Source organism: Pipistrellus hanaki, assembly GCF_964339955.1.
Source record: "Pipistrellus hanaki genome assembly, chromosome: 5".
Lineage (NCBI taxonomy): Eukaryota > Metazoa > Chordata > Mammalia > Chiroptera > Vespertilionidae > Pipistrellus > Pipistrellus hanaki.
Window position 1 is genome coordinate 46,446,202 of NC_140507.1, and position 27,723 is coordinate 46,473,924.

General features: G+C 40.9%; 3 protein-coding genes across 6 annotated transcripts in view; 2 read left to right on the forward strand and 1 right to left on the reverse strand.

Annotated features, from left to right (window-relative positions):
- The window catches only part of GAB1 (GRB2 associated binding protein 1), a 122,107-nt gene extending 115,346 nt beyond the window's left edge, over nucleotides 1-6,761 (forward strand). For all 3 annotated transcript variants that reach the window (XM_084886350.1, XM_084886351.1, XM_084886352.1), the window contains 2 exons: nucleotides 2,475-2,597; nucleotides 4,756-6,761. In XM_084886350.1, the coding sequence (XP_084742476.1) occupies nucleotides 2,475-2,597; nucleotides 4,756-4,914 (282 nt within the window). In that variant the 3' untranslated portion in view covers nucleotides 4,915-6,761. The remainder of the gene's footprint in view (nucleotides 1-2,474; nucleotides 2,598-4,755) is intronic.
- Nucleotides 54-26,412, reverse strand: LOC311623841 (uncharacterized protein; the record flags this gene model as incomplete). Of its 2 annotated transcripts, none has more annotated exons than XM_084886357.1 (2): nucleotides 54-73; nucleotides 25,879-26,412. In XM_084886357.1, 2 exons carry the CDS (start codon nucleotides 26,410-26,412, stop codon nucleotides 68-70), a joined length of 540 nt encoding a protein of 179 aa, XP_084742483.1. In that variant the 3' UTR covers nucleotides 54-67. The 2 variants fall into 2 exon arrangements, with proteins under 2 accessions (XP_084742483.1, XP_084742482.1); XM_084886356.1 differs by lacking the exon at nucleotides 54-73 and adding an exon at nucleotides 17,857-17,928.
- Nucleotides 26,411-27,723, forward strand: part of SMARCA5 (SNF2 related chromatin remodeling ATPase 5) — a gene marked incomplete at its 5' end in the record, with an annotated part of 38,693 nt that continues 37,380 nt past the window's right edge. The window contains one exon of the mRNA XM_084886337.1: nucleotides 26,411-26,593. Within this exon, the coding sequence (XP_084742463.1) occupies nucleotides 26,411-26,593 (183 nt within the window). The remainder of the gene's footprint in view (nucleotides 26,594-27,723) is intronic.

The following is a 27,723-nucleotide window of genomic DNA, read 5'->3' on the forward strand; positions in this document are numbered from 1 at the left end:
TAAAGTCTTCATCTTCACTTCTCTCTTCTTTCTTCCAGTCTATCAGTCTTATCCTTACTTATTTTCTTTATACCTAAGGAAAAAGGATAAAAGACAATTTTTTAATGCTTTTTAAAAATAGTATGCTAATGTCTAAAACCAGTAGAGGGTCGAAGTGTAATATCAATATCTAAAAAGTAGAAATAAAATTAGTTAATTTTAAAAAGCTTCCAGTTGTAATTTTTATAGATGTACTTGATCTATAAAGTACATTTTGAAACTATGCAAGGAAATATTTTTTACTGGATGCTGCCTATTCATTTATACACAGGTCCAAAGTCAGACATTCGTGAATTGGGCCCTTCATGTGACTCCTGACATTTGAATGACAAATACATCATTACCAAAGACAAATATCATTATGTTACAATAACAACAAAAATATGTTCAATAATTTTGCACATTTTAAAAATAATTTTAGGAAAACAAACTTGTTTTTATTTTATTCTTCTAATTCACAGAACACTCATAATAACTCCTAGAATCTTAGGGTTTTTCTAAACTGTTTTGAGAAAACACTGGGTTAAAGGCTGTTCCCAATTGAGATTAGATCAGGAGCAAATGGGGCATAAATTTTAACAATGCTTCAAGATGAAAAAATTTCCAGTACCAGTAACAATTAGAAAACAGCTTACCTAGCAATTCTGAGAAATACTTTTTGGGAACAACTTACTGAGATTAAACGTGTACATCAGCCGAAACTGGTTTGGCTCAATGGATAGAGCATCGGCTTGGGGACTGAAGGGTCCCAGGTTCGATTCCGGTCAAGGGCATGTACCTTGGTTGCGGGCATATCCCCAGTAGGGGGTGTGCAAGAGGCAGCTGATCGATGACTCTCTCTCATTGATGTTTCTAACTCTCTATCTCTCTCCCTTCCTCTCTGTACAAAATCAATAAAATATATTAAACGTGTACATCAGATGAACTCATGGGTTCCTTTCATAGCCTTGTGCTATTGTGAATTCTAGGTGTTCCCAATTAGGGAAATTCCAGATACAGGTTCTTCCACTGGACACATTTGAATACAAACATATTTTCACACATACACACTCCTGTTTGATTTTTTTATGTTAGAATGAAATATCACCTCATTTAGAGGGGAAAAAATCAGTTTCTTTATGAGCAGGAGGAAAATGGCTGTTTGTACTGAGTACCAAAACTTGCTTATTTTTTTGTCCGCTGCATGTTGCTGTCAATATTGTATTAGGAATAGTTGATAAATTTGGTTTAAAAATCTGTTCCTACTAATAGAGCCATCACATTTTGTGGTGCAGATTGGTTACTGCATAATCACCATGCCTAGCGTGTGTAGAATGTACAACAGGCCGCACTCACGAGCTATCGAGCAACCCAGACCATGTCCCGTTGACCCGCGGCAGGGCCCTGCGCGGAGCCAGGGCCTGGCACAGAGCTGTGACATCCCAGAGGAAGGAGAGCATCTTTTTCTAATTCACAAAAACATGGCACATGGCCTGTCAGCAGCCCTGCTTGCAAATGAGGGGTAAACTGTTTTCCTAGCAGTTGTCTTTGCCCTGAATCACAGCCTACTCTGTTTAACCTGAGCAAAAATTACTGTCCACTATCTCCCTTCTTTATCTTTTCTTTTTTTGAGACTAGACCTACTATTGTACAAATCCTATTAGGATGGAAGGGATAAGACCAAGAGAACACAGGAAATTAAGTGGTAAAAATTCCAGATGGTTGGAATAAAATACAGTTTGCCAATAGGATCATTATTCTAGAAGCTTTAATTAACATACTTGTTCTAAAACTAATTTCAGTGTGAAAGCCTTTAAATAAAATACAGAACTTTAAAAAAAAAAATTAATTTGAAGGCAAGGTGCATAAGGATCTTGTAGTTTAAAAATATAATTTGCTCGCTCTGACAGGTTTGGCTCAGTGGATAGAGCATCGGCCTGTGGACTGAAGGGTCCTGGGTTCGATTCTGGTTGGGGGCACATGCTCAGGTTGTGGGCTCGATCCCCAGTAAGGGGTGTGCAGGAGGCAGCCAATCAATGATTCCCTCTCATCATTGATGTTTCTATCTCTCTCTCCCTCTTCCTCCCAGCCTGAAATCAATAAAAATATATTTAAAAATAAGTAACTATGTAATTGAATACATATATCATTTTAATATATTCAGGTTGAGCTATCAAAACTTTAGTAGCTTGACATTCCAGTCTTGGTTTGAACCAAGTTTGACATTTGATACTACTTTCAGCTTATTCTAAAGTAAGTTTTGATCAGTTTTTTGGCTTTTTTTTAGACATTACTTATTTTCCCCCAACTTTAAAAAGTTATTTAATTTTATAAGCAGATACTTTTCAAGCTATGTCCTCTTGAAATAGACATTTAGGCTTTGGTAGATGGCAAGTGAGAAAAGCAATATGTCTCATGAATGTTTGGCAGTTGATTTTGTTGTGTTGTCCTTTCAGAATCTTTTTGGCAGTAGCAGTCTTGATGGAGGAAGCAGCCCTATGATCAAGCCCAAAGGAGACAAACAAGTGGAATACCTCGATCTAGATTTAGATTCTGGAAAATCCACACCACCACGTAAAGTAAGTGAAAGCTCATTCTGTAAATACAGGGTTGGGGGAAATCGGTTTACGGTTGTGAATATATGAAACATAGAGTTTACTTTTGTATAATCATTTATTAGTTACTGTATTATTTTCCGTATGAAAAACTATACCAATTCTCTTCTTTGAGGTTTCTGATTAGACATTAGTTAGAACTTCTCATTAAATCTTTTGTACCTCTTATCAATCTTTCATATTTTCTCTTTTATTTTTTAAAATTTTTTGAGCATTTTACATATATATGTTTTATAATGTTTATGCAATAATTTCAATATCTGAAGTTCTTGGAGGTCTGAATCTGTGCTTGTTGTTTTTGCTGCCTTGCACTTCTGATGGCTTGTTCCCTTGTGTGTTTTATTTTTACTTATTTATTTTTTTAATCCTCACGAGAGGATGTTTTTTCATTGCTTTTTAGAGAGTGGAAGAGAGAGAAAGACTGAGAGAAACATTGATGTGAGAGAAAAACATTGATTGGTTACCTCCTGCAAGAGCCCTGACCAGGGCCCGGGCCTGGGAGGAGTCTACAACTGGATAGGTGCCCTTGACCGCAATCGAACCTGGGACCCTTCAGTCCTCAAGCCGATGCTCTATCCACTGAGCCAAACCGGCCAGGGCCCCTTGTGTGTTTTATACATTGTTATTGTGAATTTATTTTGCCGAGGCTATCAGGGAATCTTGCATTGGCCTCTGCTAGGAAGCAGTGGAGCTCCCATGCTAGGACCAAGTCACTTCCCTTCAAGGCTCCTGAGCATAACAGAATAGACCTGGTTCAGCATGCCTCCCACCTAGCGCCTCCTAACCTTGCTGAGATTGACATTCATTCTAAAGCACTGCCTTTACCATTTAGCAGGCCACTGCTGCCTCTGCTTCCCTCACACCTTGGGGATTTTCCTTATTGTCTAGCAAGCCCAACAATGCATTCATAATTATTTTTGGCCCTAACTGGTTTGGCTCAGTGGATAGAGCATCAGCCTACGGACTGAAGGGTCCCAGGTTCAATTCCAGTCAAAGGCACATGCCTATGTTGCAGGCTCGGTCCCCAGTGGGGGGCATGTATGACGCAGCCCATCAATGATTTCTCTCATCATTGATGTTTCTCTCTCTTTCTCTCACTCTCCCTTCCTCTCTGAAATCAATAAAAATAAATATATTTTTTTAAATAATATTATTTTTGTTTTAAGTTAACTAATATTTAGTTGTATTTTAGGAGTAAGAGGGCCAGCCCATCTGCCTATGTAATTTGTCATTCTTGAAAGTACTGCTTTTGAAAAAAACTATTCTTCAACTCTGAAAGTAAGCACTGATACATGTTCTCAGGGCTTGAAAAAGTAAAGCTTAAGATAAAGGCTAACGGTTCTAGAAGCAAGTTGTGTGTCTTAAGATGAACTAGGTATCTGCTGTCCCTACTTTATAAGAATTTCATCTGTGATGGGAAGCCTTAGTTTGAATGCTTATTATATGCTAGAGGTCCGATTCATGAAATTCGTGCAAGAGTAGGCCTTCCTTTCCCGGCCGCTGGCACTGGCTTCCCTCAGGCACCTGGGACCCCGCCTTCCCTCGCAGCCCTAGCTTCGTCCAGAAAGTCGTCCGGAAGGACATCTGGTCTAATTAGCATATTATGCTTTAATTATTATAGATGATAATTTTAAATGTAAGGAAAAACAGTGTACAGGAAAGAGAGAGACAACATTGTTAAATTGAGGTGATGTTATTTTTGTGTGTGTGTGACCAAATAGAATTTCAAGAGTTATGTATTCTGCATGTTTATCTGTGTTTAAAGACTGAATTTTTTGTTATTGTTGTTAACCTAAGGATACCTTTCCATTGATTTTTAGAGAAAGTGGAGGGGAGGGAGGAAGGGAGAGAGAGACACAGAGAGAGAGAGATTTCGATGTGACAGAGACACATCGATTGACTGCCTCCAGCACACACCCAGACTGAGGCCAGGGATTGAACCTGCAACAGAGGTATGTGCCCTTGCCTGGGAATTGAACCCACAACCTTTCAGTGCACAAGCCGACACTCTGACCACTGAGCTCACCAGTCAGGGCTTAAGACCAAATTTCACTAAGAAGCATTCCTTTCTATGTGGAAATTTATGATTTATATATATATTTTTTAATTTGCGTTTTTCTAGCAAAAGATCAGCGGCCCAGGAAGCAGTGTAGCAGATGAGAGAGTGGATTATGTTGTGGTTGACCAACAGAAGACCCTCGCTCTGAAGAGCACCCGAGAAGCCTGGACAGACGGGAGACAGTCCACAGAATCCGAAACACCAACCAAGAGTGTGAAATGAGCATATTGCTCTGCTATGTCTGAACAAAAGAGAACATAATTGCAAAGATAAATCCTGTTTGACTGAAGAAGACTTGACACTTAAACTCCAGGTAGATCCTGGAGTACTCTCTAGTTGAAGTCAAAGGACCTTTCAGACATAATCAAGCAATTGACACTGTCAGTGGTGCTTTATGGTATCTGAACAGTTCATAACCTGTAAAAAAAAAAAAAAAAAAAAAAAAAAGTAGACAAATAGTATTGTTTAGTTCCCCCCAAAAAAATGGTTCCATAGTTACCACACTTGTAGTATTACTGTATTTATGCACTTTTTCATTTTAAACATTGGTTGGGGTATTCGCAAATGTACCTTACCATAACTCCTTTGGGAAGTGTTTGTTTTTCCTCACACTACTCTAGATAGCGATGGATACTAAGTTAAACTAAGCTACGTTTAGGTTTGTAAATTTCTCCTTCAACTTCAGTGTAACGTTAAGGTGAGAAAGTAGATTCACAATTTACCTTTCTCCTGCCTGAAACTGCAGGTGGTAGTTGTTGAACTACCGAGTCCAGTTGGACTCATCATTCATTGCTTTCTCGAATGCTAAGGATAATATGTATAGTGGTATTAGGACCGAGTTCTCTGGCTCATGTACAGTTAGTTCTCAGTGTACAACTTTATTTTGTTAATTACAGTGTTCTTAGTTCACTGAGTGGAGATTCTGCCGGGTGGGATCTTGTACCTCGGGAAGACTGAATAATTACACTACCAAGTAAGCCCTACAGATCGCTGGTGGCATGATGTGCTCTCACACGTGTTAACACATATTAAACTTTATGTTATTTGCAAATCGTAGTTTATGTAACTAATCAGGTACGTACCAGGCACCGATGTGCTACTACGCCAATCAGGTTTAGACAGTGAGCTTTAGTTTGTTCATGTTAGTCCTGAATTCCAATTTGGAACTAATGACACCGTTGACATTCACTGTTAGGTATAGCAACATACTGTGATTTTTTTTTAACTAGACAGTAATTCAGATTTATTACTCTAAGGATGAAATTCTATCTTTTGACACCATAGTGCCCTTTCTATGATTTTTTTAACTTTACTTAATATTCTTCTTAGCCTTATATTTAAATTCCTATGCAATTAATATTTTATACCTGCATTAAAAGAAAAAAAGATGTTATGTAAGTGATTCTCACATGTAGCATCTATTGCTTTTCCAGTAAAAAAAAAAAAAAGAAAAAAAGAAAAAAAAATTAAGGATTTTGTACTGTGATTTATATTCACTGTCCCAGTTCAGGAAATATTGGAGTCTTGCTATAATGTGAAATCTTATAGTCATGGACCTCTTTCAACCAGATTTGTGAAACCACCAGAGGGATCATATAATTCTGTCTCACCTATAACATGATATCAAGACCACAAATTATAGTGAAGCTACAATTATATGTATCTGTCTTGGCTTTGCTCCGTAATTTAGAAAGCAGATAGAGCTGTTTGTTTGTTTTTTAACTACATGGCATACAATCTCTCACGTATTGATTTGAGACCTACTAACAGTTGTCAAAGGGGGCGTAGAGATCGCAGTGCTCGTGGCTGAGGCGAGACCCCCCTCCATCAGACCTCTGTTGCCTGAGAACACAGATGCGCCCTGATTCCTGGCCTCTGGCCCCAGTTCTGTGCCTCATCAATGTAATGGGTTTGTTTCCCTGATCCACAAACTAAAAATGTTCATAACGGGATGATGAATGGTAGATTAGTAACAGTTGATGCTTTTAAGTGTTTGCTCCTTTTTCAAACAAAGGCTAAAACCCAGAAGTGGATTTTGAGGTGGATTTTGAAATAAAAAGATTGTTTGAGTTTGGCATGCGCAAGCTGTTTCATAATGAAACCACAAAATAAAATCTAAAATCATTACAATGTGCCTGAATACAATGCAGTTTGGTGTGTGACGATAGGAAGTTGTGTTACAGGGAGGAGGGCCATATTTTGAGATTAAAACACAGTACACATATTCATTCAAAAATAGAAATGTTGTTTAAAGCTGCCTATCGCAAGTCTAAGCAATTGCGAATTTTTAGTGTAATTTTGTTATTACAAGTTATCACCCTTTTTGAATACCTGCAACACTGATTTGTAGAAATGTTCCCATTGTGCAGAAGAATTTAAGAATCGAAATGTCTTAAGTTTGTCTCAGATGTTGAACGTTGTATTAACAAATTAAAAGGCAGTTTCTTACAGAACACTCTTTTCCAAACATTTTTAGCCTAGGATCTTTTTTAAATAAAATTTTGTGTAACCCCCAATACCGGAAGCCTGAAAAATTTATTTCATCAATATAAATGCGTTTGAAGTTCACATTTATGTTCATTTATTTTAGTCCATTCTGAATAACACTGATATGAAATTGGGGTTATCGATAGCTGGTGAAAAGCGTCAGCAGTTTCTATCCCTTGTTTTATTTGCATACTGTCAAGAAAATTATGATTCACACAAACGTATGGAAGTAAAAATAATAATAGGTTTAAGCACACATATCAGGATGTTCTTAAGGTGAATTCCAAGGTTGATACCAAAATAAATTATCCCAGTAGGGGAAGTTAATACATAAGAAGTCTCTAATATGGAAAACTCAGGGTATGTAACAGATTAGGATATACATCTTTATTACATTTTAAAAATATGTATATATATAAAAGGCTAATATGCAAAGTGTCCCCTTGGGAGTTCAACCAGGAGTTAGATCTCTTGCTATGACATGTGCTGACCACCAGGGGGTGGCATGGAATGAAGGGAGGCCCTGGCCAGCAGCAGGCAGCCAGGGAAGGAAGGCCCCAGCCAGCAGCTGGAAGACCCTGATTGACCCTAATCACTGGCCATTTAGATACAGAGATAACATAGAAGTTTATATTATCTTTGTGTGTGTGTGTGTGTGTGTGTGTGTGTGTGTGTATACATTATCTTACCCACCCCAAAATTTCCAAATGTGATTTAATGAGAGTCAGAACTACAGAATGCTGGGCCCAGTAGGCTCAACAACTGACTTAAGAGCAAATTACTGGGGTTTATGAAATACTAGAGATGTTTGAAAGCTCTCAGGAAAATAAAAAGGCTCAGCCACTTATTTTCTAGCTCTTTCTCCCTCTCTTCCTTCCCCTCTGAAATATGTGTGTGTGTGTGTGTGTGTGTGTGTATCTTTCTCCCTCTCTTCCTTCCTCTCTGAAATATGTGTGTGTGTGTGTGTATACACACACACACAAATTTCAGAAAGGAAGGAAGAGAGGGAGAAAGAGCTAGAAACATCAATGATAAGAGAGAATCATTGATGGGCTGCCTCCTGCACACCCTCCACAAGGGATCAAGCCCATAATATAGGCAGGTGCCCTGACCAGGAATTGAACCCAATTCATAGTTCAACCACAGAGCAACACCAGCCAGGCAGAAATTTCTATTTTTGATCTTTCCTTAAGTTTTTATCTAAATAAAATATCCAATTGTGCCTATTTCTATAGGGTCACTCATTTTCTGTATGAAAGATCTCACTAAATCATGCTAAAATACAGTAGTCACACTTTAACTAAGTAGAAAAAGCTTCTGACACTGTTGCCACATGCATATGTCTTTATTTTTTCTTCATCTGGCCAGTGCTACCCACCTTTTGTTGAGTAAAAGGCCAATAAATAAAGGTCTGTGTACAATTTTTCCTATCTTAAAACAGGTTTTATACATGGAAAATAAGTGGCTGAGCCTTTTTATTTTCCTGAGAGCTTTCAAACATCTCTAGTATTTCATAAACCCCAGTAATTGCTCTTAAGTCAGTTGTTGGGCCTACTGGGGCCCAGCATTCTGTAGTTCTGACTCTCATTAAATCACATTTGGAAATTTTGGGGTGGGTAAGATAATTTTTGAGATCATTCTCCTCATCTGTCTTTCTGTCACCTTATACATGGTGAAACTTCTGGATATTTGCATATAACTCCTTTGGGAAAAGAATCTCTAATAAACACTTCTTTAAATACAGTTTCATTAGAGTTTTATAAAGAGTAACTGCAATTTTGTTAATGTGTTATTGCATATTTAAAAGCCATGTTAGTGATGGGAGACATTTTATTAAATGTTGTGATGGGTAACATTCCTCCCTTAGATTCCTTGTTTTAAGATTACAAACAAATGCCCTGCAGGTATGGGTCAGTGGTTGATTACCCACCTGTGAACCAGGAGGTCACAGTTCAGTTCTTGGTTGGGGCACATGCCCAGGTGGCAGGCTCAATCCCCAGTGTGGGGTGTTTAGGAAGCAACTTATCAATGATTCTCTCTCATCATTGATGTTTCCGTCTCTCTCTCCTCCCTTCCTCTCTGAAGTCAATATATATATATTGTAATTATAATTTTTTTTTCTTAATTAAATAAAACCTGTAGAAAGGTAAGTTTCTAATATGTGTTTCTATATACTTTATTAGACAGAACTTTATTACTATTACAAATGGTATATTGGTGATTAACTCTCAGCATAATTTGTCTCTGATTTTGTGGTAAATGGTGCTCAGAATATTTTGAATACTCATCATGTGGAATGCATTGTGGTACAGAAAAGGAAAAAATCAAATCTCTTCAAAATAACACCCTTTCTCAAATACGGCATTATGATGGTTAATGTGTCTGTCCACTTGGCCAGGCCGTTGTGCCTGTGTTTGTTCAAATCTTGCCTAAATGTTGCTGTGGAGGTATTTATAGATATGATTAACATTTATAGATATGATTACATGACTTTAAGTAAAGCAGATCATCCTCCATAAAGTGGACAGTCCTCATCCAATCAGTTGAAAGCCTTAAGAGCAAGAACAAATTTCCCATAGACGAATTCTGCCTGAGGACTTTAACAGAATCCTGCCTGGTTTCCAGCCTGCTGGTCTGCCCCACAAAATTTAAACTTGCCAGCCCCTACAATTGTGTGAGCCAATTCTTTAAAATAAATCTCTTCAGTGGATGGATGGGTGGATAGAGGGATTGATCAATCCTATTGGTCTGTTTCTCTGGAGGACACTGACTGACACAGGTATTAGTTCCTTAATCTGAGTGTGTCGTACACATGTACCAAGCAATAATTTTGAGGTTTAATTTGAAATAAACTGGCAGTCTCTATGCCAATAAATTTTCTTTTCTAAAATAAAAGTGTTGATGAATTTCTGAAGCAATATACTAATAGTGAAACATGTTTCTGCTTCTGTTGGCCATAATTTTTTTGTCTTTCAGGAACCATTAAGTTGGCATCTCCATTGAGGGAAAATATGCTAAGGAACAGAAAGGTTATTGGATTATTGCAGTGCGGGGCACCATATTCTATCAAGGACAGAATTTCATTTGCTATTACTTGGGTTGTGTTATTTAATTATCCCTGCTTTAAATTTCCCTTTTGTGTGCAAAACATATATCCCACATACATCTGATCAACTTTATAAAAACAATGAGTCTGGAAGTTGCTTATTTCAATCTGTAGACAATGCAATAATTCCAGAATTCCGACTGAGAAGAAAGTGCTGTTTTATATTTTTATGCTAGTAGAGGATGGCCTATTAAAAGTTAAGTCATTTGACTAGAGCAGTGGTCAGCAAACTCAGTCAACAGAGCCAAATATCAACAGTATAACGATTGAAATTTCTTTTGAAAGCCAAATTCTTTAAACTTAACTTCTTCTAACGCCACTTCTTCAAAATATCATAGACTCACCCAGGCCGTGTTATTTTATGGAAGAGCCACACTCAAGGGGCCAAAGAGCCTCATGTAGCTCTCGAGCCGCGCTTTGCTGACCACTGGACTAGAATCACTGCTATATGTGTGGCATCATGCAAGGTGCTATGGAAAATACAAAAGAAACATAATTTTCATCTTTACAAATAATATGTGTAAAATAAAAACAAATGTATAGGATATTAGTTTCTTCTGATGAAATAGCAATAAACTACTGAAGGAAAATAAATATATATATAATAGAATAAAATAAACTACTAAAGGAAAGTCTATCAAAGAATCATAGTCAATCCCGGTTGGCATGGCTTAGTGGTTGAGCATTGATCTATGAACCAGGATGTCACAGTTCAATTCCCTGTCAGAGCACATGCCTAGGTTGTGGGCTCAATTCTCAGTAGAGGACATGCAGGAGGCAGCCAATCAATGATCCTCTCTCATTGACATTTCTATTTCCCCTCCTCCCCTCGTTTCTTTGAAATCAATTTTTTAAAAGTAAATTGTAATTGAAAAATAATAAACAAGTAAATAAAATATTTCATAGAGATTGAGCAGGACTTTGGAGAATAGGCAAGAAGGAAAAAGGAAGGCATCCGAAAAGAGAATAATATGAACAATTTATTTGTTTGCTATTAATTTAGTTGTTTTATGAGGAGTGTAAAAAAGAAGAAAAGCAGAATAGGGAAAATATTGGGTGGAAGGTTATAAATATTGTATGTATCTAATGCTATGTAACAACCCAAAAAGTAATGGCTTAAAACAAACAAAAACAAACAAATAAAAAACAACAGTGATCTATTCTCACAGTTTCCATGGTCAGTAATTAAGAAGTATCTTGGAGCATCCAGGCTGGGAGCGGCCAGGCTCGGAGCAGCCGGGTCGGGTGCGGCCAGGCCCAGAGCAGCGGCTGCCAGGCTGGGAGCGGCCAGGCCCGGAGCAGCCGGGTCTGGTGTGGCCAAGCCCGGAGCAGCGGCTGCCAGGCTGGGAGCAGCCAGGCCCGGAGCAGCAGCTGCCAGGCTGGGAGCAGCCAGGCCCGGAGCAGCCGGGTCTGGTGTGGCCAGGCCCGGAGCAGCGGCTGCCAGGCTGGGAGTGGCCAGGCCCAGAGCAACAGCTGCCAGGCTGGGAGCGGCCAGGCCAAGAGCAGCCGGGTCTGGTGCGGCCTGGCCCGGAGCAGCGGCTGCCAGGCTGGGAGCGGCCAGGCCCGGAGCAGCCGGGTCTGGTGCGGCCAAGCCCGGAGCAGCGGCTGCCAGGCTGGGAGCGGCCAGGCCCAGAGCAACAGCTGCCAGGCTGGGAGCGGCCAGGCCCGGAGCAGCGGCTGCCGGGCTGGGAGCAGCCAGGCCCGGAGCAGCCGGGTCTGGTGCGGCCAGGCCAGGAGCAGCGGCTGACACGCTGGAAGCGGCCAGGCCCGGAGCGGCCGGGACCGGAGCAACCGGTCCCAGAGCAGCCGGGTCGGGTGCGGCCAGGCCTGTAGCAGCAACAGCCAAGTCCAGAGCAACTAGGTCGGGAGCGGCAGTGACCAGACCCGGAGCAGCTGGTTGTGGAACGAACCAGAGCAACAGAGGCCAGGCCCAGAGCAGCCAGGCCCGAAACAGCTCGCTCCTCGCCTGTCCCTGCCCACGGCTGCCTCTCAGACATGGCTGGAAACTTTTGCGGGAACTTGAGGGTCTGCTGAATTAAGTAATGAAGGCTTAGATCTGGATGTGTTGAGTTAGTATAGCGCTGGGGTGTTGATCTGTGAGTGCCTTGGGTGGGGCCTGGATGAGGCTGGTTGACCTATTTGGAAATGTCTTTTGTGTGAAGTGTATCATTGGGCATGTGGAGGTATTATTGATATGAGAAAATGCTAAGTAACAGATTTACTATCTGAAAAGGGATTTACTATCGGGGAAAGGGAGGGAGGAAGAGACTGAACATAAACTGTACACCTATGGATGAGGACAATGGGGGATGGGGAGGGGGCAGAGGGTGGGGTGGGAACCTGGTGGAGGGGGGAAGAAATGAGGAACCCTTGTAATAATATGAACAATAAAGATTGATTTAAAAAAAAAAAAAAAAAAGAAGAAGTATCTTGGTGAGACCTAATGAAATGATAGTCAAATCAGCTGATACAGTAGTCATCTTGGTGCTGAAGGCTCTGTTTTCACAGTGGTCCGCTCATATAGCAGAAGGCCTGTGTTCTCCTTCATATGAGCTCTTCACAGAGATGCTTGAGTATCCTCACGGCATGGCATCTGGCTTCCCCCAATGCTATTGATCCCAGAGGCTCAGCAGATCGGCAATGCCTTTATGACTCAGCCTTAGAAGCCACACGCTGTCATCTCTGCTGTATTCTAGTGGGTCCTACAAGCCACACACTGTCATTTCCGCTCTAATGGGTCCTTGTAAGTCCTTGTGGAAGCAAACCTGCAAGGACATGAATAACCAGGAAAGATCACTGATAGGCAGCTATCACACAGGCAGAACTGAGCATTATGAAATGACGTGGTATATTTTGCATCGTCCCATTGCTATGAGAATGTGACCCTGGGCTCAGCCTTGGGGTGGTGGCTTCCTGAACTGGATTCTTGACTGTCTCCACCTTTGGCAGTACTGTGGCATTGGTCTGAGAGCCACTCCTAAAGACCCTTCACACCCATCAGGGATTGCAAACTCCTTAATTCTCTATATTCCTCTTCTTAAGTTTAGAGGGGCTTAAGTCTGTTTGAAAATTGAGACAGGGGCCAGCCCTCTTGCATTCTGGAATAGGTTTCTTGTTCCCATATTGTAAAACTGTAATTAAAGAAAATTTTGGAAGAGGAAAAATGCCCACAAACTGTTGCTTCCCTATCTTTGACTGTAATTGGATCCTGCTATTTGCATTGACTACTATCATAAATACTTCCCCAGGTGTTAAGGATCTGATTGTCATTTTTAAAGATTGCATAATATTCCTTCAAATATTTAAAAATACTCAGTGAATATATCTAATATATGTGTGGCCAGTAGAATACTATTATATACTACCAGGGGGGCCATAAGTTGGTACAACCTTTTTAAACAGTACTTGATCAATACAATCTTAGTCTTGACCTTTAATCCAGCAATTGCATTTCAAGGATTTAACCCTAAAGCATTAGTCAAAGGTGTTCACAAAAATGTATCTCCATGGGGTTAGAAGCATACCCAACAACAGAGAATTGGTTAAATTGTACATACATTTGTATACAGCCATTTATAATAGTAGAGGCCCAGTGCATAAAAATTCATTCACTGGGGGGGGGGGGGGGGGGTGTCTCTCAGCCCGGCCTGCCCCCCTCTCACAGTCTGGGAGCCCTCGGGGGCGGGAGGCGACCCGGCGATCAGGAGAAGGTGACGTCCCCATCACACCTCTGCTGCTGCCAATGCCAGCAGCACAAGCCTCGGCCGGCCCTGGTTACCTGAGCCTCCGGCTGGCACTGGGCATCTGGGGGGCTGAGAAGACTGGGGGACTCTGGAGGCAGGTGAGCAGGGCTGAGGGCACTGACTGGGCACCACCATCTTTGAGGGCAGAAAGAGTCAATTAGCATATTCCCTTCTTAGTGGCTGTGGGCACCTCCATATTTGAGGGTGAGGCAGTCAATTAGCATATTCCCTCCTTATTAGATAGGATAAACCAATAATCTTCAAGTGTGTTTCTCCATGAGGAGAAATCTCTGGAACAAAAGGGAGACCAAGTATTTGGAAAATCCAATCCTCCTTTGCTTGATGTATTTATAGCATCTCCACATTTTCTTTGCTCTAAAGTCTATTTTATCTGGTAATGATGTAGCCAGTCCTGTCTTTCCAATAATATTTGAGGTATATCTTTCATCTTCTTAATTTCAGTCTTTTGAGCAAAGGCACCCCCATATTTATTAACCTTTAATCCAGCAATTGCATTGCTACAGCTTATTCTTTTGAAAATATTTCAGGGGTGATGGTAGTACATTTTAACTTTGAATCATAATGTATGGGTTCCTAGAACCAATTCAGTAAAGAAGAAAATATTTTTCACAAGCAGGAAAAAAATGCACAGCACACATATGGACACTTGATTTATGGCAAGGTAACTCTGCAACAAATGGGAAAATAATCTTATTTTCAATATTGTGGACCAACTGGATATCCATATAGATAAATATGAGACATTGACTTCTAGCTCACGTCATAAGCAAATGTCAATTCCCTGTAACTTGTAGACATTGTGGAAGGCAAAGAACACGACTAATATCGAATAATTTTATCATGATTTGGAATAAGGGGAGATTTCTTAAAGAGTACCAAAAAAAGAATGAGTCAAAAAAGAAATGATTGATAGATTTGATTGGATAATATAAAATTAAGAATATCTGTTCATCAATAGACACCATTAAAAGAGTCAAATCAAAACATTCTGGGTTATATTTGCAACCCATTTAACTGACAAAGGCCTATTGTAACATAAATATATCTGGAACTACTATAGATCAATTTTTAAAATGCAGTAATCCAAAAAGGAAAAGAGGAGACAGAAATGAACAGAATTTTCACTAAAAATCCATTTAAAAGGCTCATATATGAAATGATTCCATATTTCTTGTAATAGTGAAATGCAAATTAAAATTACAGTACTGTACATCCACCAAAATCATCCCAGTCAGGGCACATGCCCAGGTTGCAGACTTGATTCCCAGTAGGGGGTATGCAGGAGACAGCCGATTGATGATTCTCTCTCATCATTGATGTTTCTCTCTCCATCTCCCTTTCACTCTGAAATCAATAAAAATAAATAATAATAATAATAATAATAATAATAATATATGGGGAAATCCTTGAGCTCATTCGAATATGTTTTTTAAAAACTAGTAGTATGCATTGGCAACCATTTTTAAAAACATTTTTTTTTAATTTTTAAAAATATTTTATTGATTTTTCACATACGGGAAAGGAGAGGGAGAGCTAGAAACATCAATGAGAGAGATACATCGATCAGCTGCCTCCTGCACACCTCCCACCAGGGATGTGCCTGAAACCAACATACATGCCCGAGACCGGAATTGAACCTGGGACCCTTGAGTCCTCAAACCGACGCTCTATCCACTGAGCCAAACCAGTTTCAGCTAAAAAAATTTTGAATAATCTCTTTATATTTTGTATATGTTCTCCACATCCCTCTTATCAATTTTATATTAGTCTAAGCACAAAATAAATTTCATTATAAAGTGAGCTTTTTCTACATGACTTTTTGAATAAATACAATCACATTTCTCAAAACATAAAAAGCATACAATATTACATAACAAAAAGTATCCCTCTCATCCATGCAATATGTCATCTGTCCTTCCAGATCTTGTGCATTCATAAGCAAAATCATATATATAGATTTGTAAATGTCAACTTCGTGTGTGTGTGTGTGTGTGTGTGTGTGTGTGTTTTAATCCTCACCTGAGGATATTTTCCCATCGATTTTTAGAGAGAGTGGAAAGGAGAGGGAAATGTACATCGAATGGTTGCCTCCTCCACGGGTCCTAACCAGGGTCTGGGCAGGGGAGGAGCCTGCAACAGAGGTACATGACCAGAATCAAACCTAAGAACCTTTCATCCTCAGGCTGATGCTCTATCCACTGAGCCAAACCGGCTAGGGCAATGTCAATTGTTCTTTATACTTTCCCCCCTGATATTATATTTGCATATTTCCAGCGGCTATGAACCAATTTGTTATTTGGTGGACATCGCCCTCTTGTGTATAAAACTGAATCTGCAAATTTGTAAATCCTGGCCAAAAAAAAAAAGTGGTATGAATTTATATGAATATTCTTTCATGGATTACAGTCTACTTTTGTCCCTATAGATTTCCCTCTCCTAGAAATTTAATACAAACGGAATCATATAATATGAGGTTTTAGCATTTGCGACTTTCTTTTTTTCACTTAACTTAATGTGTGCAGATTCATTTGTGTTGTAGCATGTTTCAGTATTTCATTCTTTTTTGTTATTGAACTGGAGGCCCAGTGCATGACATTCATGCACAGAGGGTTGGGGGTTCCTCAGTCCAGCATGCACCCTCTCCCAGTCCGGGACCCCTCAGGGGATGTCCCACTGCTGTCCCAATGAGGTAGGAGAGGCTCCCACCACCACTGCTGTGCCGGCCAGCCATGAGCCCGGCTTCCTGTGGGAGCACACTGACCACCAGGGGGGCAGCTCCTGCGTTGAGCATATGTCTCCTGGTGGTCAGTACACATCATAGCGACTGGTCGTTCCGCCAGTAGGTCTATTTACATATTAGGGTTTTATTATATAGGATAATATTCCACTGTAGGGATGCACCACATTTTGTCAGTTGGTAGACATTTCCACTCTTGCTATTATAAATAATACTGCCACAAACATGCAATTGTTTTCCTTTCACAGTTGCAAAGAGAGAAGCCTTCTGAATTGAATAACTCAAAGGCTTATCACAGGAAGTAGGAATTGTCCTACTCAGGACGTCACTTTGCCCATCACCAACAACACTGCAAACACAGTGACAGCCACCGTACCCGAGGGCTCCTCACATCCCCAGTCACCCCAACCTTCACCTGAGGTCCTGTCATCTTCCACTCCAGTTCACCAACTCCAAAAATGACCGTCCTGTCACCTGTCAGTCTCCCACCTCTCTCCCTTTCCCAAACCTTTCTTCTGGTTCTCTGCACACTTTATTTTGACTTTATGCCAAATTCGCCTGGATGGAATGTGGGCTCCCCTGAGGATACCACTTCCCCAAATGCTTTCCTGTGGAGCTACTTCCTGTCATCCTCCAGGCCCTGGGAGGAGGAAGTGAATCCCCTTCTTCTGCAACATTGCTCCAAACGAGTTCTCCTTTCTCCTCCCCAAACCTGAGGATTTGGGAACTTTGGGCACCACCCTTCTTGTCACTAAAATCCAGTCACTCCCGTTCTCATTCAGTGGTCACCCCCTCTCACCCCTGTACAGCTCACCTTTCCTCGTCACCTCTTCTCCATTCCTTCCAACATTCTGGATGGTGTCCTTTCAGACTTTTATACCCTCCTGAGCAGTTCTGACAGCACACTAGCTCTTCTCAGTTTCTGAATTCCACCTGCTCTAGCCATCCCCAACCAAGTGTCCACCTAGATCTTGCAGAATTAGGTCAATTCACAAAACAAAACAAAAACAATTGGCAAAGATTACTTAATTCTTGTTACTATTAATAAAATTAAGAATTCTCTACCCACCGGAAAGAATAGCTTCTTATATCTGGACTGGAGATTTATTGTGTTGTTGTCTTGATGCTTGCTTGACCTGTGACTGAAATTTTAAAATTGAAAGTATAAGTGTTCTGTATGTATGTAATGCAGAAAGACCTTTACTATTCACTGTGTCAGTGTACAAGGTTTTTCCATTTCAGGATGTGATTGATAGGTTATACAGGGTTTTTTTAAAATTTGTTTTTATTGTTGAGAATGTTACAAATGTCCCCTACTTTCTCCCCATTTGCTGCACTCCACCAGGTTCCCACCTCACCCCAGGCCTTCACCTCACTATTGTCTGTGCCCATGGACTATGCATATATGCATATACGTCCTTTAGTTAACTAATCTCTTCCCACCCACCCCTAAACCCCATCCCTCTAAAATACATCCGTGTGCTTCATGCTTCCATGTCCACGGACCGATTTTGTTTGTCAGTTTATTTTGTTCCACGTGTGAGATTATGTGCTATTTGCCTTTCTCTGACTGGTTTATATCACTTAACATAATAATTTCCTGGCCTATCATGATGTCTCAAAGGGTAAAAGATCCTCCTCTTTTTTTTTTTTACAACTGCAGAGTATTCATTGTATAAATGTACCACAGCTTTTTTTAATCCACCCATCTATTGATGGGCACTTGGCTGTTCTTAGCTATTGTAAATAATGCTGCTATGAACAGAGGGGTGCAAATATTCTTTCTGATTGGTGTCTCGGGTTTCTTTGGATATGTACCCAGAAGTGGGATCACTGAGTCAAGGGCAATTCCATGTTCAATTTTTTGAAGAAATCCCATACTTTTTTCCACCAGCAGTGTATACTAGGGTTCCCTTTTCTCCACAACCTCACCAGGACTTGTTGTTTATTGATTTGTTGATGGTAACCATTCTGGCAGGTGTGAGGTGATTGATACCTCATTGTAGTTTTAATTTGCATCTGTCTGATTAGTGACCTTGAGCTTTTTTTTTTTTTTTTCATAAGACCCTCGGTCAGCTAAAAGTTCTCTGCCAAGGAACTCATTGCATGGGAGAACATATTCTTCAGTGATACATCTGATAATGGGTTAATTTCTAAAATATATAAAGAACTCACATAGCCGAAACAGGTTTGGCTCAGTGGATAGAGCATCGGCCTGTGGACTGAAAGGTCCCAGGTTCGATTCTGGTCAAAGGCATGTACCTTGTTTGCGGGCACATCCCCGGTAGGGGGTGTGCAGGAGGCAGCTGATCAATGTTTCTCTCTCATCGATATTTCTAGCTCTCTATCTCTCTCCTTTACTCTCTGCAAAAAATTAATAAACTATATTTTTAAAAAGAACTCATATAACTTATCAAGAGGAAGACAAACAACCCAATTTAAAAATGGACAAAGGACCTGAATAGACACTTCTCCATAGTGTATAGTTTTAAATGGTCCTGTTCAGATGGGCTGATAGGGGTAAATAAGCACTTGCATGGGCTGAAAGTTCCTAAAATTCCCAGGAATGAACAAACTTGTAAAACTTCAAGTGTGCTAGAATCTAAAGGGAAATAAAAGCATTCTTAACAAAATTAACAAGTAATGTTTTAAGAAGCCACGTTCACAAAATTTAGTGAATCTTTGGCAAACACGAATAGTTTAATATTTATTTTAATAAAACTATGTCTTCTCTGGCTTATCAGTTTTAACTATAATGCAAGCCTATATTCTATTCTATTTGGGAATGTTCTTCATAAATTTATATTGGTTTATTGATCAAATAAGTTAATATTACCGCCAGTTAATATTTAAGATTATAAAAAATATAAATTAGTGTTTGTTTATTTATTTTTGTTGATCTTCACCTGAGGATATTTTCCCACTCATTTTTAGGGAGAGTAGAAGAGAGGGGGAAAGACAGAGAGAACTATAAACACATTGACTGGTTGCCTCCTGCATGAGCCTGGGCTGAGGAAGAGCCTGCAACCAAGGTACATGCCCTGGACCAGAATTGACCCCAGGAGTGTTTGGTCTGCAGGCCAATGTTCCAAAAGAACCAAAAGAGCTAGGGCATAAATTAGTGTTTAGATAAATTGAATCATTATTCTGATTTTCAATAGTAGTTAAGTTTTATGACATGTGCTAACTTGATCATTTCTTTAGGTAATTTTGAACTTACATTAAATTAATTCCCAGATAGTCAGTGCATGCCTAAGTCATTTTTAAGTAAGAAATGATACTGGAACATTGATTAATAAATATAATTTTCAGTTTATATGCTTTTATTTTATATTTTAAATGCTACAAAGAGGCTATTTTTTTCTTGTGTCTGCTTATTTTGCCACTCTGAGACACCTTATTAAGGATGTGTACATCTGTAGAAGTTATGTGTATTCATGCGCTTTGCTAATCTGAAAAAATGCCAGTGCATGACAGTTAATAATTATCCACCCTCTAGTGTTCTGTGAAATCAAATTCCTTTGGTTAAAAGTTACTATTAATATAAATGATTGATACTATATTTAGGAGCAACCGTTTCAGAAAAATACAACTGTGTGTGTGCTTTTGCTTTCCAGGAAGAATACTTTTTTTCCCTAAAGCAATCATTCTCAGGGTTTTGTGGGTTTTTTAAAATATATTTTTATTGATTTCAGAGAGGACGGGAAAAGGAGAGAGAGAGAGAAAGGGAGAAATATCAACGATAAGAAGGAATCATGGATTGGCTGCCTTCCCACACTGGGGATTGAGCCCCAACCCTGGCATGTGCCCTTGATCAGAAAATCAAACCTGGGACTGTTCAGTCCCCAGGCTGATGCTCCATCCACTGAGCCAAACCAGCTAGGACTCTCAGGGTTTTTTGGTCTACAAATTCCTTTGCACCACATATTCATTAGCAATGTATGAGTAATTTAGTTTCTCTGTATCCTCACCAGCATTTGGTGTGTCATTATTTTCTATTTTAGTCATTCTGTTAGGTATAAAGTGATATATCTCATTGTGGTTTTAATGTGCATTTCTTTTATGACTAATGAAGTTACACATTTTTTCATGTGTTACTTACTATCTACACTTGGGGTGTCGAACTCAATCAGAGAAGGGGCCAAAATCTAAAATCCAGCCTAAATCGCGGGCCGATGGTTTACTGAACAGTCATAAACTGACAATGTCATAAACTGACAGCAGAGTGCAGTGATGACAGCGCGGTGCGGGCCACATTGCAAGGCCTGGCGGGCTTGATTTGGCCCGAGGGCCTTGTGTTTGACACATGTGATCTACACTAACGAAAGAGAAACATGCAAATTGACCATCCCTCCACTACGCTCACCAGCCAATCAGGAATAAGCATTCAAATTAACCCAACAAAGATGGTGGTTAATTTGCATACATAAGTGCAGAGGGAAGAGTGAATACAGCGTAACAGGGAGCCAAGTGCTACAAAAGGGAGCGAAGCAGCAGAGAAGGGAGTTTAGCAAAGCTCAGGAATACACATAATTTCTACAACTGTACATATCCTTAATAAAGTGTCTCAAAGTGGCAAAATAAGCACATTCAGTAACAGACCCTTCAGTCTGCAGGCCGACGCTCTATACATTGAGCCAAACCTGCTTTTGCTTTGGGGGAGTTTTTAAGTGATGAATTTAACTTCCTAAGTAGTTATAGAGCTATTAAAATGATTTATATTACATTGTTTGAGTTAGGGTAGTTTGTATTTTTCAAGAAATGGTCTATTTCATTTGTCAAATTGTTGTTTGTAGTATTCCCTTATCCTTTCAATGTTTTCAGGTTCTGTAGTGATAGATCTGTTTCATTCTTAATATTAGTGATTTGTGTCTTTGTCAGTTTTACCAGAAATTTGTCAATTTTATCTTTTCAAAAAGCCAGTTCTCTATTTTATTTTATTTTTTTTATGTTCCTTTCTTTTCACTTTCATTGATCTCAACTCTTACCTTTATTATTTCCTTCCTTTTGCTTACTTTGGGTTAATCTTTTTCTATGCTTCTGAGATGAAAGCTTTGATTGGAGATGATTCCTCTACCCTTTTTAAAAAAAATGTAATTTCCCTCTGAGTACTGTTTTATAATAGTTTTGTTTCATACATTTTAATATATTGCATTTTCATTGAGTTCAATGTACTTTTGTCTTGAGACCTCCTCTTTGACCCATAAATTATTTAGAAGTGTATTAATTTTAAGACATTCCTTGAAACTTTTAGTTATTAATTTCTAGTTTGATTCAACTGTGGTTGAAGGACACACTATATTATTTTAATTACTTTATATTTTTTTAGGTTTGTTTTATGGTCTATCTTGGTGTATTTTTGGTGGATTCTTCAAAAGAGCATATATACTTCTCTTTTTGTGGAGTGTTCTATAAATTAGATTCTGTTGGTTGGTGAGTTCTTATGCCCATCCTTGCTGAATTTGCATCCTTGATGAATTTCTGAATTTCTGCCTCATTATTCTACCAATTACCGAGAGATGCTGTAGTTTTCACCAATAATTGTAGATTTGTTGTTTCTTGTTTCAGTCTTTCGGGTTTTTTTTAAAAAAATATATTTTTACTGATTTCATAAAGGAAGGAAGACGGAAAAATAGATACATCAACGATGAATGACAATCATTGATCAGCTGCCTCCTGCGCGCCTCACACTGGGGACTGATTCCATAATCCAGGCATGTGCCCTGACTGGAAATGGAATCAAGACCTCCTGGTTCCTAGGTCAAGGCTCAATCACTGAGCAACACCGGTTGGGCTGCTAGTTTTTGCGTCGCATATTTTGCAGCTTTGTTGTTTGGTGCATACACATTTTGAAATTTTATGTTTTCTTGGTGGATTGACACTTTCATCAGTATAGAATGTTCCTCTTTTTAATTTTCTTTGTTCTGAAGTCTATTTTATCTGATAATAATATAGCCACTCCTGCTTTTTAAAAAAAATAAGATTTGAGGTATATCTTTTGCATCTTCTTAGTTTCAATCAGTTGAACAAAGGCAAACCCAAATTCTTTAATCATAGCTTTGGCTATGGTTAGTTCTTTTGAAAATATTTCAGAGTTGGTGATAGTTAAAATTTAACTTCGGATCATATTTGGATTCCTAGGATTATTTAATCTAAGAACCAAAGAAGAAAACATTTTTAAAAAGCAGGAAGGAAATTCACAGAGAACTTGAACTTTTAAGTTATAAAGAGTAAGGAAAGGCAACACTAAGTGATACACACACACACACACACACACACACACACACATATATACATACACACACACATTCAACAGGTACTAATTCATCCATTGATGTCATTTGGTGACCAATTATGAAGGGAATGTATTTAAGCCTTACTTATTTATTAAGAAAATGTTTTTCTTTAATTGAAATCCACTTACATGGCAAATAACCTACTTAGAAGAATTCTGAAAAAGATACATATATGTGATCATCGATATCCAGTGTTGTTCATTCCCATTCTTAGATGCAGATCAATACTGTTTTATTGTTGCAATGTAATAACCAACCTTTATTTTCCTAGGCTTTCACAAAACAAAATAACCATGCAATGAAGAGAGGCCCAGCATTCCTACTCTGTCCTTGATTAACTTCACTCCTTTCTGTTACCATTCAAGGACAAAATGCTGAGACAGTCCTGGCTCTTTGCAATCTTTTGTTCTCTGGCAATATCTCTTCCCTCCACCCCCGCCCCCCCCCCCCCCCCCCATTTGTACTTATGCAGTACAGCACATGCTGTTTGTTCTAGCACACTAAATCTAATGAAAAGAATTCTAGGCATAAACATAAGTATTTGCAATTTGAGATAGAACACTTACATGGTTTTACATTGTACAATAACATTCTTTTTTATATATATATAAATATATTTTATTGATTTTTACAGAGAGGAAGGGAGAGAGATAGAGAGCTAGAAACGTCGATGAGAGAGAAACATCGACCAGCTGCCTCTTGCACACCCCCCACCGGGGATGTGCCCACAACCAACGTACATGCCCCTGACCGGAATCGAACCCGGGACCTTTCAGTCCGCAGACCCGACGCTCTATCACTGAGCCAAACCGGTTTTGGCGGTTTTACGTTGTAACATTCTATTTCTGAGATCATGCTTAAAGCACTAACCCCTGGTAGTGTTGTTTTGACACTATTCCCCTTTACCCTTCCTCCTTATTAAAAAAACATTAGATTCCCCTTCCTCCAACTACTTTCTAACTTTTATGTTTATGATTCTTTGTGACAAGAATATTTAACACTTGAATCCAGAGCTCACTATATGTTGGGTGCCTTAGTAAACACCCTACATGCACTATCTTATTTAATTCTTATGACATTATTATAATAATATTATCCAACATAAAGTTGGGATAATATATGTTCATTGCACTTCACTTTATTGTGCTTTACAGATACTGCAGGGTTTTTATTTTTAATTTTTTAAAAATATATTTTATTGATTTTTAACAGAGAGAAAGGGAGAGCGATAGAGAGCTAGAAACGTCGATGAGAGAGAAACATCGACCAGCTGCCTCTTGCACACCCCCTACCTGGGATATGCCCACAACCAAGGTACATGCCCTTGACCGGAATCGAACCTGGGACCTTTCAGTCTGCAGACCGACACTCTACCACTGAGCCAAACCAACTTCAGCTTTATTTTTAATTTTTAATTGAGAGTTTGTGACAAGCCTGTGTGCAGCAAGTTTTTCAGTGCCATTTTTCCAACATTTACTCACTTCAGGCCTCTGTGTCACAGTTTGGTATTTTTCACAGTATTTCACTTTTCACTATTGTTACATTTATAATAATGAGTATTACATTACCATTTCATAAACTTAATTGATAAAACAGCAGCAGGGTTTGAGAAGATGAAAAGTTCTTTGAAAAAAGTTCTACTGTAGGTAAAATGTTATTAAAAAGCACCACATGCAATCATTCTTGAAAGGAAGAGTCAATTAATGGGCAAACTTCACTGGTTTATTGATGGCTTATTTTAAGAAATTCCCAGAGCCACCCCAACCTTCAGTGTCACCCCTCTGATCAGTTAACAGCCATAACATTGAGGCTAGACCCTCTGCTGGTAACTTGTTTAAGGCTCAGATGATGGTTAGCATTTTTTTTTTAACAGGAAAGTATTTCACAATTAAGGCATGTAATTTTTTTTTTTTAGACAGTACTATTGCAGACTTAACAGACTACAGTACCCTGTAAGCAAAGCTTTTATATGCACTGGGAAACCCAAAAATTTGTCTGACTCATTTTATTGCAATAATCAATCTATGGTGGCTCTCTGGACTGAACTGACAATTTATTTGAGGTATGAAGTATGCTTGTAATAATAAAAAGCTGAGAAAACTGATTTAAATAAGCTGTATAACATCTGCATTCACACAGGTAATAAGTTCTGTAGTCTGCACTGGAATCTAGGAGGCACAAGGTCCTTAGACTGTGCTGAAGGCACCTAAGACTGTGCAAATAATTAATGCTGATTATCTGCTCTTGAGAACAATGTAAACTTTTATTTAATATTTTATGGTTGAGGAAAAGCTACCAACCATGGCCTCTCTTCCTTATCTATTGGTTATTCGTGCACTTAAGGTAGCCTGCACTTAATTTGCTTACTTTTAGCTTATAAATTAAGAGGAAATATCATCTAAGTGTGAATCGAGGGTAAATAGAATGCATTTAAATATAACTGACATAAATAACGTAAACTCTAAAAATAAAAAAATCACACTAATGGGTACTTTTTCCTCCACAACAAAAAACTGAACCGTCACTTGGGATAACCATAATGTCGTCACGCCGTGACGTCACACCAGGAGGAGGCAGGATAAGGGTTAAGGCCAGCGCAGTCATCCAAGTTTCATCAGGCGGCACCAAAGCTGGGAGAGTTCTCAGCGAGCGACGCAGGGACAAGAAGACACCGCGGCGGAGGGCACCGGGCGGTTAAGAACACGTGGAAGCCCGCGCTCGCGTCCAGCCCACGGATGCAACACACAAGCCTAAATCTAAGCCGCCACGCTCCGCATCCAGGCCCCGCCCACTCACCTCGGAAGGGGCGTGGCCACGAGGACGGCTTGGGGAATGCGCATGCGCCTTCGGAATCCAGTCACTTCGCCAACTATCAATCTCGCGAGGGTTGAAAGTCAGCGGCATAGGTAAGTGTTCTGGATCCCGGCGAGATCGGTGATCTCGACCCAGGAAGGCGACGCGGCGAGTCTGTTTTCTCGCCTCGGTCGCGTTTTGGCTTTCTTTTCCCCTTTCGCTCCACTCTCCACCCTCCCGTGAACCAGCCCGCCTTTCCTGACCTCCGTGACCCGGTGGCCCCGCCCACCCCCGTCGACGTGATTCCCGCCGTGAGGTCAGCCGCGGCAGAACCACAGCCCGGCGGAAGCGGAGGACGGCGGGAGCGGTGCTCGGCTCGGCTTCCCCGCGGCTCCCGGCGCACGCACGGGGCACTCGGAGTGCCTGCTCGTCCCTCCCGTTATTCCTCTGCGACGTAGCCAGCCAGGCCGCGGCCTCCGCCTCCTCCCCGCGGCGCCTGGCCCCCAGCGGCTGCGGGTGACGCACACGGAACATCATGTCGTCCTCGGCCGAGCCTCCGCCGCCCCCGCCTCCCGAGAGCGCGCCTCCTAAGCCCGCAGCGCCGGCCGCCGCCAGCAGCAGCGGGAGCGGCACCAGCAACAAAGGCGGCCCCGAGGGCGGCGCGGCCCCGGCGGCTCCCTCCGCGGCCGGCGCCGGCCCCGCGGACTCGGAGATGGAGGTGAGTGTGCCCCGGGGAGGGGGCGCAGCGGGCAAAGGAGGAGCTGGTTCCCTGCGCGCGTGTTAGTATCGGACCCTCTGCACCCAAACTCGGCCGCAGGCCTTTGGACCAGGGACGATGCTTCCACCTTCGATGCCTAACCTGCCGGGTGGGCTGTGGCTTTTTGGCAGTTCACTTTTTTTTTTTTAATTTTAAGCGAATCTTGCCAAATCTTTCAAGACTCTTAGGAAACAGATGTTCTTGGTTACTGAGGCGGAGAGGGGGACCTTCCCGTTTGTTTGCCCCAGGACTTCCACCCTTCCCTCCCCATCTCGGAATCGGGGTTTTAGTTTCACTAAACTTGGGGGGAGGGCGAGAGCGCGTCCCCTTGGAAGTGAGGGGTGGAAGCGGAGTGGGGGGGAGCGGTGAGCTTAAACGCTGCGCATCGTCGGATTTGGGCCTCTTTTTTTCTTAATCCCGGCTCCTGCGGGGGCGGTGTCTGTTCTTTCTGGGGAGAAAACAATGGCGAGAGCTGGAGGGCCCAGGGCGCAGTGGGGATGAGCGAGGCGCAGCTGCCCCGGTGGAGGGGATGGTGGCCCCTCCCAGGCTCCGTTCCCCTTAGGGAGGGAGACGACCGAGCAGTGGCAGCTGTCTTGAACCCCCAGTCTAATGTGCAGGGGGAGTGGATGGGTGGGGGAATGAATTAGAGGGGGGAGTGGATGGGTGGGGGAATGAATTAGTAGGTCAGGGTCGTTTGGGTTGGCTTTCAATCCAGCTCAGTTCCTCCTTTGGGGCCTTAGCCTTTTTTGGGCGGGTTGGGGGGCGAAGGGCGAGGGGTTGGTACAGCTTTGCTGAGCCTGTCCTCTGGGTAGGTGTTGGCCCGGGGATGGTGAGAGTCCTGTGGGGGTTGGGGGGGGGGGGGGGGACACGGAAAGATTAGGGAGCGCCAGGCGGGTCTCTTGGGTGTGCTCCAAGGTTGTGCGATGCCTGGGAACAAAGTGCTTCTTCCAAATTTTATTCTTGGCCTTCAGTCTGTGTAGGCTTTAAGCCCAAAGATTTCTGGGATTTTTCCATCCTCGGATAGACAGCATGAAGGTAATGCTGTTCTTTAAAATGAACCTTGCTGCAGAGTTGACACAGTAAGGAACCGG